General features: G+C 41.0%; 1 protein-coding gene across 3 annotated transcripts in view; it reads right to left on the reverse strand.

Moving 5' to 3' along the window:
* The window catches only part of LOC111141476 (calcium voltage-gated channel auxiliary subunit beta 4), a 241,283-nt gene that overhangs the window by 5,478 nt on the left and 219,425 nt on the right, over nt 1-16,380 (reverse strand). For all 3 annotated transcript variants that reach the window (XM_022494058.1, XM_022494067.1, XM_022494076.1), the window contains 2 exons: nt 13,460-13,611; nt 11,440-11,535 (listed from right to left, as the gene is read on the reverse strand). In XM_022494058.1, coding sequence (XP_022349766.1) covers nt 11,440-11,535; nt 13,460-13,611 — 248 coding nt within the window. The remainder of the gene's footprint in view (nt 1-11,439; nt 11,536-13,459; nt 13,612-16,380) is intronic.

Genomic DNA, 16,380 nt, shown 5'->3' on the forward strand with positions numbered 1-16,380 from the left:
GCCCTTCACCCTCAAAAAAAGAAACCTTTCCTCTTATTAGTCAATTTCAGATAGTTCTTTGCATATTTTATTTATTCATAACATATTTACTCAGTACCTATTTTGTGCTAGGCATTGTAAGCACCCAGTGGCAAAGGATACAGATATCATCCCTATGCTCAAGAAACTCTCCTCTTCTAGTGGGAGACACAAATATTAAAATCCATAATACTCCAAGTCATACTGGGACTTTCATTCAGAAAATAGAGAGACTGAGCCAGCGCTGTTCAGAGCTGCAGCTTTAAGCTCAGAATTTAGAACGAGGCCCAGAGACACAGGTGAGAGTTGAACTATGAGGGAGGGGAAGTGATAAGTCAAAGAATTCTATCTGTAGAGGGAAGAGAAGAAAACAGATAAAGAGAAGAATCAACAGGAGAAAAAGACCATGTGGCCCACGAGAGAATGGGAAAACAGCTGGTTCCTAGTTTCAGTCAACATATATCCTTACCATAAATCCCCTGTTCCACGAAAGTAACTCAAAGGAATTTCTGCCTCTGGCTGTTAAAAGCCCCCTTCCCATTAATGTAACCCATCAGTAGGTACAAATGTCAAGTCTGAGAACTCTCCTAACGCTCTGATACGAACTTGCATTCTCGGACAGCACCGCTGCACTCACTTGAGTGGGAGGAGAATAGCCCACCCACCCCCACCCCCAAAGAGTGCATGCAGACTCAGAAAGATGACCCAGGAAGAAAGATGACACTGGGCAGCCCAGGAACAAACGTCTACTCTCAGCCACTGCACACTAAAACTGTCCACAAATTCTAAACTGTGTGTGATTTGGAGTCTGTGGTTTACATCATTTCATTTACATTACTGTCTACTTCACTTACATAGGTCTCATTCTATAAGGTGGGTTCTCAAAGACGTGGGGTCTCAAAAACTCACTTTTTTTTGCTTTCATAAAGTCCCAAGTGAAAGAACCTTCTGAGGACCCTTGGACAGAGGGTCCAGACTATGGGAGTCAGGACAACTAAGCCCGGAAAGAAAAAAAACCAGGTAAGCAGCCCCCACTAAAGGGTATCATTTGAATAAGGTTTCTATCCACTTCACTGTTCCACATGTTACACTGTCACACTGCAGATAAAATTAAACATACACTTTATTACGAGTCATTTTAATAAAGTACTCCTCTTTGCCAATGGACAGAACTTGTATCTATCAGCACATGGCTGTTTGCTCAAGCCTCAATCATTTCTAGGAAATGGTATTTTTGCACCTGCTAAAAAGACAGCTATATGATGAAGATGATTTGAAACTGCTTTTACACTTTCAAAAGCACCAAGCAAAGCAAATTTCAGCTTCTGAATGAATACTGACATATGCGTCTTATTTTCAATGAAGAAGAATTTCACAGCCTGTATATCTGTGACAATTTTTCTTTTCAACTGTTTAGGAAATAACACAGCTGATAAGACCAGAGTGTTAGAATGTGAGTATGAGGGCATACATTTTTTTAAGAAATGATACATGAAATTCAAAGAGAAGCAGCCCCATGAGTTATGCAAATAAGCTTTGCCGAGTTTTCAAAAATTTCAAGGTTCAAGTCTAAGTCTAATTAGTTCCTTACTGTGCCACACGTGAGACTTCCAGCATGGGATATGGATTCAGATAGCTATTTAATCAGCAGCAGAGGGTGTGGGTAAGGGGACGGTCACAGGCAGTGAAGAGGGACCCACTCAATGATACCATGCCCTTGGTGAATGCCTGAGATAGGTGTTTGCCAAGTTCTTCCACAGCAGACGCCTCTGGCATACTGTGATGGGATCTTTCCTTTAGCTGAGGTGGGCGGAAAGAATGCGGCTGCTGAAGTAAATACACCATGAGCAGAGGAGTCAAAACAAACTCTTGGAAAACCAGGGACAGCAGGTGCCTTTTCTGCATAAGCTTTTTGGGGGAGATGAAATACTAAAGCATTATAAATGTAAGAAGAGTGAAAACCAGGCCTCCAGCTCATCCAGTGGTTCAGAGAACGAGATGACAGGAACCAGGGAAAGCAAAGACTGATGCTGAATTCAGTGGAAAGGAAGATCTGACATATCTTTTAAGAAAATCTTAAGTACTTAACATTAAGATCTGTCCGGTTGTCCATTCACAGAGCCACACAAAGTTTCCCAGGGAAGGTACCTGAATCAAGGCAACTATCCTGATCTGCCTGGGACTGAGTGTTTTTGGGTGCTTGGGACTATCAGTGTCTGAATCTGGACAATCTGAGGGGAAGTGGGACAGCTGGTCACCCTAGTTTTTACAGAAGATAAAGCACTTCTCAGTTCCTACATCAAGAATTGGAGTAGGTTCTATTTATTTCTTTTACATTCCTTTGTGGGGGAGATGCTGAGACAAAGTGGACACAAGTCTTTCTTTATGACTATGAAATCCATCCTTTCTAGCATAGAGGGGAGGGTCTCATGAAACCTAACATATAATTTGTAATATGTTTTATCTAGGATATTGCCATTGAATATTTCCTAATAAAAAGTTCATAAAACTTAGAAATTAATTTTGCAATTTAAACTTTTTTTTTTTTAAAGTTGGTGCATTACAGAAGACTTGCTAGGCAAGAGATTAAATACATATAAACTCTCCCATGGGGTGTGCAACACTTTACATTTATTTATTGTGCATAGATAAAACCTTAGGTGGTGCCTATTTCCTATTTCTAAGAGAAAAAAAGAAATAATAGGGGTAAGTACACTTTTTATTTCTTTGCTCCTAGAATACAGAGATCCTGAATCTGTTACCATTAAAAAAAAAAATGACTAGCAGATATGATTCTGTAAAATAAAATGGCTGAATGGCACATATGTAATGCCAATTATAAAATAACCAACTGATGTTTCTTTCATATCACAAGTGCATTCTTGATATTATCAAGGCTTTTGAAGTCCTGATTACTTAACTCACTGGTCAACTAGTGATGGGAAACTAGATGCTAAATTAAAAGAATCTTGGAAAGACTTCGAGGTCTTACAGGGGATAAAAGAAAGCCTATCAATATTGTGGGCTCTAGCAGCTCATATCAGTTTCCAACTTCAAGAAGCTGAATGGGAAAAGACAACCAGAATTCCTGCCACTAATTTCGGGGGCAAAACATGAAAGCAAAGAGTATCAGTAACTTTGATCCCTTGTAGTTTCTCTCTTAACAATCTGTGAGGTTCCTCATAAACCCACGCACATTTCCTCACCACGCCCCTCCATCCTGGCCATTCTTCTTCAAAAACTACAACATCTCCCAGTGTTACTGTCTGTAGAAGAGGCACCCAGTATTTTTGTTAAGCTCAAATTAACCCAATGCTTTAAATCATAGCTCTGGTGGGAATGCTAAGTTGGTGGGGACCTAAGTCAGTGTTATCCAAGTTGGGTGGCTAAGATCCCCGCACAAGAGTAGTCTTTGGATTGAGAGAAACTAGATCCCATGCAGCCTTGCTTCATGAGGGAAACCTCTCAAACTGATTACTCTCTTTTTCAAAAGCACTATTATGAATTAAACTGTGGATGCCCAGAGGCCCTGTAATAATGAAAGCACCACTGGAGACAGTTACTTTAAATAGACGGGTGAATCCACACGGTTCTAAATAATTTACATAAAACGGCTGGGAAAGAACAGTGGAAAATTACTACCGTGATAGCAATACGGTCAAGGATACTGGGCACTATCATTCACTTCAGAGTTCTTATGTTTACTAGAATAAATCTGAGTCTATTCAGCAATGCAAAATAAAGGGTGACAGAAGAGAACGCCTATGGTTACTGTAATGTTAGAGATTTGCGTGACTCTGGGAGGAGATGAGATCCCCCTCTTGCAGAGAGAGCGATCAATGTCATTTTGCAAGCTCAAAAAAATGACGCAGCCCAAAGAGCCACAGGGTCATTTTATGGTAACACAAGCCAGCTTGTAACTAAGTAGGATTAAGGGATCATATTTCCTTTATATATTCAATTGTCTGCCCGTCTGCTTTTCTCACCATGTATTATGAGGCTCTTATTACCACAGTACTGGGGTGATTTGATGAATGTTGGTCTTCTTAAAATGTACTATTTTCAATTTCTCTGAAAAGGAAAAGGGTACTAATACCTGGTAGAAGCAACATGAAATCTCACAATATACTGTATAGATGGATATTCCAATTAAAAATTTAGGCTGGTCATATTTAAAAAAAAAATGGGTCCTAGTCTCATTGGCTCCTTTTCTGTCTGCATCTCACCCGTTTTTGTTGTTGTTGTTTGTTTGTTTTCTGTGAATCCAGAGCTGGCAAGGAAGCAAAGTCTTCCTTCTTCCAGAATACAACTGTCTGTGGCAAATGAAACATGGCCACAGATTCTCTGACATTCCCTCCCCTGAGATGGAGGGTTTATGTCCTCTCTCCTTGAGTCTGGGGAGTTCTTGGGACTCCTTTGCCTAGCAGAATGCTGTACCATTCATTATCTAAGGCCAGTATCTAAGCCTAGGAGATTGGAATACTTGGCTCTTGGAGCCCTGGGAGCTGCCGTGTAAGAAGTCTGAATCCCTGTCAGAGAGAAGCCATGGAAAGGCCCTGAGACCACATGGAGAGAAAGAGGAGCTGGCTAAGCCCAGCCTTCCAGTCATCCCTGCTAAGCCACCATGTCAGCTACCAGCCGAATACCACCAAGTCCTCATTGCCTGAGTCACTAAGTTTGAGGGAAGTTTATTGCACAGTCACAGATAACCAAAACTTTGTCCTAGAACAAGGGTGGCAACTTTGGTGGGCTGGCAACATGGGGCCCGCCTCCAGCTCCTATAAACGAAGTTTGACTGGAACACTCCCATTCACTTACATATTGTGTGTGGCTGCTTTCCTGCTACCAAAGGGGAGTTGGTTAGTTTTGTGAAGACCACATGACCTACAAAACCTAAAATATTTACTTTCTGGCCCATACTGAAAAAGTTTGCTGACCCTTCCTTTTTTTTTTTTTTCCAAAAGATTTTATTTATTTGACAGACAGAGATCACAAGTAGGCAGAGAGGCAGGCAGAGAGAGAGGAGGAAGCAGGCTCCCTGCTGAGCATAGAGCCTGATGCGGGGCTTGATCCCAGGACCCTGAGATCATGACCCGAGTTAACCCACTGAGCCACCCACGAGCCCCTGCTGACCCTTCTCTTAAAAGAAGCTTTACGTATGAAACCCATGCTTCTCTTTCCAGAATATATGATAACCAGTTTGCTGCCATTCACCATCTTATGCTGACTTTGGCCAAGGCGTACGTTCTTTGGAAAGCCAGTTCACCTCTCTTGGTCTCAGTTCCCTCATTTGAAAAATGAGGTGGTTGGACTGGGTCAGTCCTTCCCTAGAAGTGTTCCAAGAAACACTAAATCCACAGGATGCTCTGTGGAAAATGGTTCTGTAGACAAAATCTAGGAAACACTGTCCACTATCCTGATGGAGATACACAATGCTCATTAGCATATTAAGGCTCCTGTAGTAGAGAAACCAGTTTATCTGTGTTTACATGGTGTTTTCTCAGACACGATGGTATCAGAGCTCTCTCCCCATAGCACCTGCTGGCATCACATGGAGCCCATACTGGGAAGAACACATTCCAGGAAATACTACACTGGGTGCTCTTCAGGGTTCCTTTTGGCTTCAACAATCCCTGGGTCTTGGATTCATTTTTTCTGGTGACAGAGAGCTAGCTTTTTTCAGTACTCTTTTAGATTTCCTTTTCTAAAGACTGCTGCTTTTAATTTCTTAGCAATGTGTGACTCTGCCAGTATAATCTGCTGACTTTTCAGACTGGAGATGCAGTGGCCAATTAAGCAAGCTGTAAATTCTCCTAGAGGAACTAAAATGACACAGTGATCACCAGTCTTTCAGTGACAATTATAATTATGGTCTTAAAGTAAAGCAGGGACAAATGCAGGCACATTTTTAGATTACTACTAGTTTTTATAATCCAAGGATTTTTTCACATGTGCCAACAGAGAGTATAAAATTCCTTCTTGACATTACAAATGCTATTCAAACAATATCATATGAACATGCTTAATAATGTAAACAGTGTTTAGAAAATATTAAATTAAATATTAAGTAACCTTATTTATCCAGACTGCTTGTTTAATATTTCAAGTTATCTGATCAATTACATAAAACAGGAATTTGCTGCTGAGATATAATAGAGCAAGGCTGTCTTCCCAGTGCATGAGGCTGTTTTGAGATTTCTGACATATGGATAAATCTTGACATGTCACAGTATTATTTGCATTTAAGTAGGCACATATATTTTCTTGGTTCCAGCTATTTCAGAGGTAACATGTTATATTATATACACAACTACTCAATTATCAACTCTCTCAGCAGCTAAAATGCATCAATTTAAATAGGCTGCAAGTAATTTAATAATTATTAGGGGAAAAAAGTTAATAAACTCATTCTTATAGACAGATCAAAGAAACAAGTTTAATTCACCTAAAATGTATCTCAAGATATCACTTAAGACTTATAATGTTATTTACCAAAATCTGTGTCTATATTAACCTAAACTAGTAAACCAGGAGTGATTTTTTTTTCCCCCTAGGGGACATCTGGCAATGTCTGGAGACATTTTTGGTTGTCCCAATATGGAAGTTGTCATCGGCCAGGAATGTTGCTCACCATCATACAGTACATAGAACAGGCTCCCATAACAAAGAATTATCCAACCCAAAATGTCAATAGTGCTGAAGTAGAGAAACCCTGATCTAAACCACTCTTTGAAACTATAAGAGATTTATAAAGTAGTATCTGTTAGTATATTTAGGATCTACCAAATTGTTTGCTAAGAGTTGACTTAGCCGGTGTCTGGGTGGCTCAGTGGGTTAAGCCTCTGCCTTCGGCTCAGGTCATGATCCCAGGGTCCTGGGATCCAGCCCCACATCGGCTCTCTGCTCAGCAGGGAACCTGCTTTCCCCCTTCCCCCGCCCCCCCGCCCGCCTCTATGCCTACTTGTGATCTCTGTCTGTCAAATAAATAAATAAAATCTTAAAAAATTAAGAAAAAAAAAAGAGTTGACTTACCCAACTATAATCTTTTTTTTGAAAAACTGAAGTATAATTGACATATAATATTATATCAGTTTCAGGGGCTGTACATACTGATTCAACGATTATACACATTACAGAATGCTCACAGAAAGCATAGTTACCATCTGTCACCAGATAAAGTTTTTTACAAATTATTGACTATATTGCCTAGGCTGTACTTTTCATCCCCGTGACTTACTTATTTATAAAGGGAAGTTTGTACCTCTTAACCTCCTTCACCTATTTCATCTGCCCCCTCAACTACCTCCCCTCTGACAACTACTAGTTGGTTCTCTGTGTTTAACTCTGTTTAGATTATGCAGTCCTGGGGTGCTTGGGTGGCTCAGTCATTAAAGTTCTGCCTTAGCTCAGGTCATGATCCCAGGGTCCTGGGATTAAGCCCCATGTTGGGCTCCCTGCTCAGCAGGAAGCCTACTTCTCCCTCTCCCACTCCCCTTGCTTGTGTTCCCTTTTTCGCTGTCTCTCTCTGTCAAATAAATAAATAAAATCTTAAAAAAAAAAAAAAAAAAAAAAAGATTATGCAGTCCTTGAAGGCAGGAACATGCCTTTGAATCCCCAGAGGGGAGGAGCAGAGGGATAGGGAGAAGCAGGCTCCCTGCTGAGCAGGGACACCATCAAGCGGCTCCATCCCAGGATCCTGAGATCATAACTGGGCTGAAGGCAGAAGCCTAACCGACTGAGCCACCCAGGAGCCCAGGCCTAACACTTAAATAATGTTTGCTGAATGTATTTTAGTACTTGTAGGTGAGCCACACAACACTGAGATGACCAGATATTTTGAGTTTGTCTGATTTAACCATACAGTGACATGGATGCCATGTCCTCAGCCAAGCCCACGGATCGTTCCTTAGAAGTACCTAGGACATTTTGAAACAATAAGGATATCACTTGACATATTTTCTGCTTTATTTTAATACTTTCCTCTTCCTGGGGCTCCACAGCCTTCATGATTTTACCAACATCTCTACACTGATCACTTCCAAAATCTAGATAGAGTCAGTCTTACAGTTGAGAAGGGTCTCGGATACCATAGCCTTCAGCCTTCACCAGAGGAGATTCCTCCCACAACTCCAACAATTGCTCATAGAGCCCACTCTGGTGGGTGAATCTTCTCACTCTGTCCAATGAAATCAGACAGGCCTAACTACTCTCCAGTCCACCCAGATCCGCACCCAAAACTCCCGCAGATCTTGTGGCCACCTCAGGCACTTCACAGAACTAGGCCGCCTGAGCAATGTAGATCCCTCTCCATCTGTGAAGACAGATGTGCCAACGAATTTTGAGATATTAATCTGTATTTTTCCTTTTGTATTTTCCCCCTTTCTTTCCTACCACTCATGCAGGTGGCAGGATCTGGGGTTCCTTGTCTGGCGGGGGTAGGGGGTGGGGAGTGGGGGAGTGGGGGAGTGGGGGTGAGGGGTGGGGGCACACTGTGGCAGGAAATTGCCAGCTCTCCCTTTCCCTCCCTGGGTTTTGTTTCCCAAAAGCCTACATTGGTTGAGGAGATTTTGCTAACTGACTCAGGAAACAAAGGAAGGTGGGGATGCTTGTAGACATAACAAAAGCAAATAGGAAGTTCCATTAATAGCAACAAGAGGGGAAAAGAGGGAGGAGAGACCTCCTTTCCCTCAGACACAGAAAAGAAAGGAATCTCTTGCAAAGGTCAGAAAGCAGGGACTTCCCTGTCTCCTCCCTTACCAAGATTCTCTGCCCCAGATGAGGTCTGATACAGCAGAACATCCATCCTGAAGGACCACATGGACTTGGCCAATGGTTGCCCAAATTGGAACTCTCGGCTTCAACTCCCTCAATTTCCTTAACAACCCCCATTACCATTTGACGACTTTGTTCTGTCCTGGAGATGTCTCTTCACAGCAAAGTTGGGGACCAAAGACTCACCAGCTCTGTAGAGGTGGAAGGGCACAGCGCGTGGAGGTTTGTTGGAGTCTGACAGACCTAGGGTTGAATCTGGGGCTCATTTCCTAATTGTTACCTCCAACAACTTTCCTAATCAGGGACTTACCTTTCCCTTCTAGGAAGTAAGGATGATGTTATCTACGAGGGTGGTCATAGAGGTCTATGATCAGATATCCTGGAAAACCCGCAGTCATGAGTGCAGTCAGCAGATAGCATGGTGCGGGGAGATGGGGCTACTGTGGCATCTTCTGGAATGACCGAAGCATTGGTCCAAGCCAATGCCATCCTCTCCACAGGCTGCTCCTAGCCAGTGCCTGAGCGCAGCATGGGGACTAGAGCCTGAACAGTTCTGTCCAACATGTGACAAACTTGTAAGAAAAGCTACATATCAGTCTGAGGCTCCTGCTATCCATTTCTCCCTCCTTCCTCCCTTCCTTTCATGAGACTAGTCTGGTCTGGTCGGAAGGCTCTACTAGCCTGTTCTGTCCTCTTTCTCTGTGTTTAGTCTTTCATAGGTATTTTCTCCAGTAAGTTGCACGTCTAATTCCATTTAGGTGTCTCCTTCCCAGAAGACCCAAACTGACACAACTCTCTTTATAAGGCTCTTCTAAAAATTGGAAATAATAGCATACTCCTAGCGTTTGGTATCTGCTCAGTAAGGGTTAACTTCCATTAGCTGGTAAGGACTGTAGAGTCAGGGGCTGGGTAGTACATTCTTGTATTTACACACAGGGTTTGAATTACACATTCCATTTTGTAAGTGGACTTCGTAGGCAATGTGAAGTTAGACTTCTTAACATAACACTCCAGACTCCAGCCTATCCAAATTATCTGTGGGGCAGGTAACCAGGTATGTGTACAGGTAGGAGGGACTGTGAGGACAGGACACTGGCTTTGGGGCCAGATAAATCTAATCTAGTTCTAATTTGCTGTGTGACCTTAGGAAAGTCATTTCACCTCTCTCCCTTCAGTAGCCTCATCTACAAAATGGGGATAATACAAAATAAGTATAATTACCTTACTAGGTAACAGTGAAGATTAGAGATAAGCTATGTAAAGCATCTAGCTTCGCTTCTGGCCTAATAAGCATCCAATAAAAGGATGCATCCTACTCTTACTGCCTTTCACTCATTCACTTAGTCAATAAATATTTATTGTGGGCCTATCATAATGAAGGACTGAGATATAATAGTGAACCAGACAGGAACACATCCTTACAGAGCCTGACAGGTTAGCCATGGCAGAATGCAAAGTATATCTGATAATTTTAACAGAAACACCTAGGTGGTGCTTATTCCATGCCAGGCTCTGTCCTAAGAGCTTTTTTTTTTTAAGATTTTATTTTTTTATTTGAGAGACAGAGATCACAAGTAGGCAGAGAGATAGGCAGAGAGAGAGGGGGAAGCAGGCTCCCTGCCAAGCAGAGAGCCCAATGTGGGGCTTGATCCCAGGACCCTGGGATCATGACCTGAGCTGAAGACAGAGGCTTTAACCCACTGAACCACCCAGGCACCCCTGTCCTAAGAGCTTTACTGCATACTCACTCATTGAAACCTTACACCAACCCAGTGAGGAAAGTACTTGCTCAAGATTACAAAACCAGTGTGGATCTGAACATGGGCAATCTGGCTTCAGAGTCCATGCTTTTAACAGCTATGCTGTATTGTCTCTCTAAACATCTGAATTAGATTTTATGCTTCCACAGGGCATAAATGATCCTTACACAAGTATATATTTAAAAACTTAGTAAATTAAATCAGTAGGAAAGACAGTTATTTTCTTTAGAGAAACACAGGCACAGAAGTAGTAAATCAGCTGAGTGGTAGACACAGATCAGCCACTGGTGACCCACGGAAGAACAGTCAGCACCTCCCCCCACCCAAATCCCTGCCATTTTCTTGGCTTCCACCTCAGTAGCTGCTTTCTGGCAATGGCACCAGGACATACGTTGCTATAATATAATTTTTCATCTTACTTAACCCTGACCTCTTCATCTGCTATAACCATAGGGCTCTTCTAGTTCCCATAAATTCTCAACCTTCAAGGTCACATCTTTTCTGCCTACTGGAATTTTCTGGCAGAAAAATTAAAGGAAAGTCAAATTAGTATGTTTTATTTGCTTTTCTCTTTTCATAAACGTGTCCCCATGACTGGATTAAGTAGTCTGCCGAGTATTTGCATGGTTATCAGGCAGCAGGCAAGCGATGGGACACTGGACACTAGGTTCAGTTCTTCTTACACGGCAGAACTGATGTCCCAGTTCCGGATGCCTGAGTGTAGCCAACAGGACAGCAGCAGTGTGTGCGAAAAACCCTTTATGTTTATGACAGCAGATCATCACCATCATTCTAGAACAAAATGACAATGGTAATGGGAAAACAAAAAACACACCAGCCCCTCCTGTCCCAGCAAGAATGACGAACGCAAAAAAATGATGGTACTTACTGGGGGACATTGTGCAAGTTTATCAGCTGCCACCAGTTGAACATTTAAGTGTTTGCTTTGGGACTTTCCTCTAGACTTAATCAACCGCTGTAAAACCTGATAGAAGAAGACATGAATCAATGAGTTAAAAGAAAAATGAATAAACCAAGGCTTTTTAACATAGTCTGGCTAGCCCTGAGTATTAATAGAGATGAAATACAATATGAAAAATGATATATATAAACTCTGTAATGACATCACCCACTTACACTGGCTCTCACTTGCAGAGGCTTTGATATGTACATCCTATTCTCTCTCCGTGTGGGGTCCTGGAGGGATCTCAAGTTCCTGCCCTAGATTTTATCCAGAGATTTTATTTATTTATTTATTTACTTTTAAACATTTTTTAAAGAGTGTATTTATTTATTTGACAGAGAGAGAGAGAGCACAGCAGGGGGAGTGGGAGAGGGCGAGGGAAAAGCAGACTCTGCACTGAACAGGAAGCCTGACACTGGGGCTCAATCCCAGGACCCTGAGGTCATGACCCGAGTTGAAGGCAGACACTAAACTGACTGAGCCACCCAGGTGCCCCTACCCAGAGAAATTAGAGCCCTGCAAAAGTGGAGGAACTGATCTGTACCAGGTCACTTATGTCCAAATTCAGTGAAATAATATTTTAGATCACTATCTCAATATCAGATAAATATCAGTCATTTATATATCTGGTCCTTTTGGTCACTGATAATTATTGAGGTGTTCCAGTTTACATTAACAAGATTTCACATTAGAAATCTAGGCAAAACATTTGCACTGGCATATTGCTACCTATAAACCAGTGATTACCTGTGTCATTCGGGCATGGCTATAACTGCACTTGCCATATACTCCCTCTCCCTTCCATTTTTTTTTTTTAAGCTGAAATAGGGCCCTCACCCCCAAAATAGTACTGGTCGGTGAGGCTCTATGACACCTCAGCGTGTATGTCCACAGGAGACCCTGTTCCTACACTTAATGACCCCATGGTGACTGGGGCAGTGGGCAAAAGAGGTTGAAATCTATTCCGCTGCAATGAAGGGTATCTGAATCCCCCTCAGTGCGGGGCCAAAGAGACCTCGAGGTGGTCAAGGCAGATTCAATCCATTCTAATGGTTCCCAAAAGGTCCTGGTTTGGTCAGGATTCCCAAGTCCTTCCCGTGCAGAATGAGTGCCTGCAAAGATGGAAGGCTGACGGCTGGTGAAGGACACAGCTTCTTTAGACATTCTCCATCTGTGAGAGGCGACTACTGCTCTGGTTGGAAGTTGAATTACACATAGCGCTAAACTGCACTCTTGGAGGCACTGAAAATAAACTAATTATTAAGGTAACACCTCCCTAGGATATCTATTTCACATTAACTTTCTAGAATATCATCACTTCTTAAAAATGAAAGAACAGCCTAATCAAAAGAGACCAATTTGAGGCTGTCTCACTTTTATTTTTATCTACCTTTGTGGCATAAAGACACAGGGCAGATATCCCACTGTGTTTAATCACAGAATACCTTACTCCCTGGAGATCCAACCTGAGCACATATATAATGTCTATAATTTTTCCATAAGAGATTTTATACAGTGATGTTTGGCTTTATATATGATAAATGTATATACCTTTCCTGAACTATGTACTTGCTCAGTCAGGGAGAGAATATAGGTGCTACAAGAATCAATATTGCCCAAGAAATTAACTAAGATATAACCTAAAGTCTCTGAAAAGCCATACTTCTTTTTCCATACCTTTCTTAATTTTTTATATCTATTGTATTCTTGCATAACTGCCTGTCTGGTGAACCACAATAGAGAGTGACCTTCTTTAAAACAATGGCTATTCTTTATTTGCTATCTTAGAATTTCTAGAACTTGGACAGACTGTGGGAATTAAAAACTGCCCATTAAAGGCATCTCAATAAGATATTCTCCTTACCCACTAACAAAAAAGCACAGAGCAAAGAATATTCCAAAGGAAATGAGCTTCTAATCCGTAAGGCAGAAATGAGCTAATTACCTTTGGAGATGAGACTTTTACATGAACAATAATTGGTGCTAAAGAAGTCTTTATAAGTTGCGCTGGGTGATTGATGGTGTCTGCGTCAAGAACAACCAGTTGCAAAGATCTCGCCAACTCAAAGATTCTTTCAATTTCACTTTGTACTTCCGCTAAAAGGAGAAATAATATGTAACAGGACATAGTTATTTTTATTAATTAATTCTTACATTTAAAAACATAGTACCCCTTTCAGATGTTTGTCTACATTGCGAAACAGAATGTTTTGAATTTCATATTTCTATTCACTTAAGATCTTTTCCAAAGAGAGAGAGATGGATTGAGTTTTGAGTTTTGCATAAAACAAAAAATTTGGTGAAAAAATTGAGATGGCTCTTTTAACTCACTGCTTACACTTGCCCTGAAATTTAGCTATTTACATAGCTAGGTTGTTTACGACTGTTGCTTTGTTCTAAAGAACTTTTACCTTTTTTTTTTTTTTAAAGATTTTATTTATTTATCTGCCAGACAGAGATCACAAGCAGGCAGAGAGGCAGGCAGAGAGAGAGAGGAGGAAGCAGGCTCCCCGCTGAGCAGAGAGCCCGATGCGGGGCTCGATCCCAGGACCCTGAGATCATGACCCGAGCTGAAGGCAGCGGCTTAACCCACTGAGCCACCCAGGCGCCCCTACTTTTTTTTTTTTTTTTTTTTAAGATTTTATTTATTTATTTGACACAGAGAGAGAGAGAGAGAGAGAGAGATCACAAAGAGGCAGAGAGGCAGGCAGAGAGAGAGGGAGAAGCAGACTCCCTGCTGAGCAGAGAGCGCAATGCCAGTCTTGATCCCAGGACCCTGAGATCATGACCTGAGCTGAAGGCAGAGGCTTAACCCACTTAGCCGCCCAGGTGCCCCTAAAGAACTTTTACTTTATCTATGAAAGCTGAAACCACATTTAGGAAAGACTTGAAATACATGTGTAGAGCAACATCACATGGAAAGCAAATTACACGGAAATATTTCAACCAATCAACAATTTATATATTAATATTCTGTAACTATGTTTTTTAAAAATCCCACAACTCATCTGTGTTGAATGACATGCATATTTTTCATGCAGGGTTAAATGTCGGGTCTACTCTTACAACTAACATATGGCTATGTCTTAATTCAAGTATTAGGGCTGGTACACTTGTTCTAGGGAATAATTTTCAGTATTAAAGAAAAAAAAACCTAAGGCGATTATATTATAAATGCTGAAATGTCTTGAGAATGAAAATCTAACCAACTGTCTGTAATGGCCAAGTGACCTGAATCCCTGCACAAATCCGGTGGAATAAAAAAATCTAGTTATTCTCCATGTCTGAAGCAATCCAGCTATTTTTAAAACAAAGCAGATTATCGATAAAAACAAAATTTGGCTTTCTAAAACAGAAAAAACTTTTTCATATATATTTTATAAATTATCTGATTTATTGGGTCATGTCCAAAGTCTGAATTAGACTACTTAATTTTCAGAGAGATGATCTTGTTTTGCTTTTTACTTATTTTTATTTTTGGCTTATATATTATAGGCATGACCTAGCAATGTTGTAATCTTGTTTAAATTACACAGAGTAGACAAAGTTACCTAATATAAATCACTTCAAATATGGTCTAGGAAAGAGGTGATGTTGCTCTAAATATACTCATTGAAAAGGTTTTCTACCAGAAAGCCACGATTTGTTTTGTTTACCCAGTATATATTCAAGTTCACGTCACCCACCAAAAAATCCTCCCTTCCTTAACAAGGGTGTGCAGGAGTATAAATGCTCAATACTATCTTGTAATTCTACTTTCATGGGCTTTGCATAATAGCCTACAATTCTTCCCACAAAATCTCTGATGTTTAATGCATGATTTGTATTAGAAATAGGAATTTCAAGAATGAACATAACTATTATTTTTCATATGATCCAATCCCAATGGTCTGAAAGATTTTATACTGCTTTGAAAAGTGACTAGCTCCCAAGACATTTATGTAAAGAATTTGGACAATTAGGCTCATTTGCAAAATTCTTCTGAAATCACACACTACATTTGTTAATAATAATAACATACCTTTCCCTTTTTTTCTCATGTGTCAAAAACAGTTAAAAAGGGTTTTTCTTATGAGAGAAGCTCAGTAAATAAAGTGTATTTGTAGGGTAGCAGATTTCAGCCTCTGGCTGTTGGAACATGTTCGCCATTTGTTGTTGTCATTAAATTGCAACTAGTTTAACTCCTGGCCAGGACTATTGTAGAACAAGCCTGCATTACTTTAAGTTTCAAATCTGAATACAGTGCTTCCTGGAGTAGCAAAAAGGTAGTGAGGCAAAATGGACTGCTCTCTTACAAAGAACCCTTGAGGCACACTGTGTAAATACGACAGAAATACCTAGCCTTATTTACTCTGCATAAGCAATGAGGTAAACATGGTTTTTGACCTGTGCAGAGGGCAAGAACATCCAAGGCTTAGCCAACACAAAACTCTTAGGCAATGGACATTCTGGCATGAGTGGAGAGGTGCTTGGGCAAGCAAGCCAGAAGGCTGCAGAGGCCATACTATATACCAGAGTGAGTCCATATTTGGATAATATATATTTGGAATTCAATACACAGACTAAGAAAGAGAACAGCATTTATATCTACATAGTCCATTTTCTTAAAAAAAAAAAAAATTAAGCAAACCCAGCAATCTTGACTTCCCATGCTGATTCTCAGAGGATTCCAATGGACATTTCCTCATGATCTTATTCCAGACAAATGGGGCTCTGAGAAGTCATGGACTATGATGCTGGAAGAACCTCAATGAACACTTCTATAACTTGACCATGACCAGTCTAGACCCATCCCTCTCCAGCATCTCTGCCACCTGTGACCTTTCCTATACCCAAATGCTTAAACTACTCCAACGGCTCCTTTGG

Source organism: Enhydra lutris, unplaced genomic scaffold (genome assembly GCF_002288905.1).
Source record: "Enhydra lutris kenyoni isolate GAN:26980312 unplaced genomic scaffold, ASM228890v2 scaffoldscaffold1, whole genome shotgun sequence".
Classification (NCBI taxonomy): Eukaryota; Metazoa; Chordata; class Mammalia; order Carnivora; family Mustelidae; genus Enhydra; species Enhydra lutris.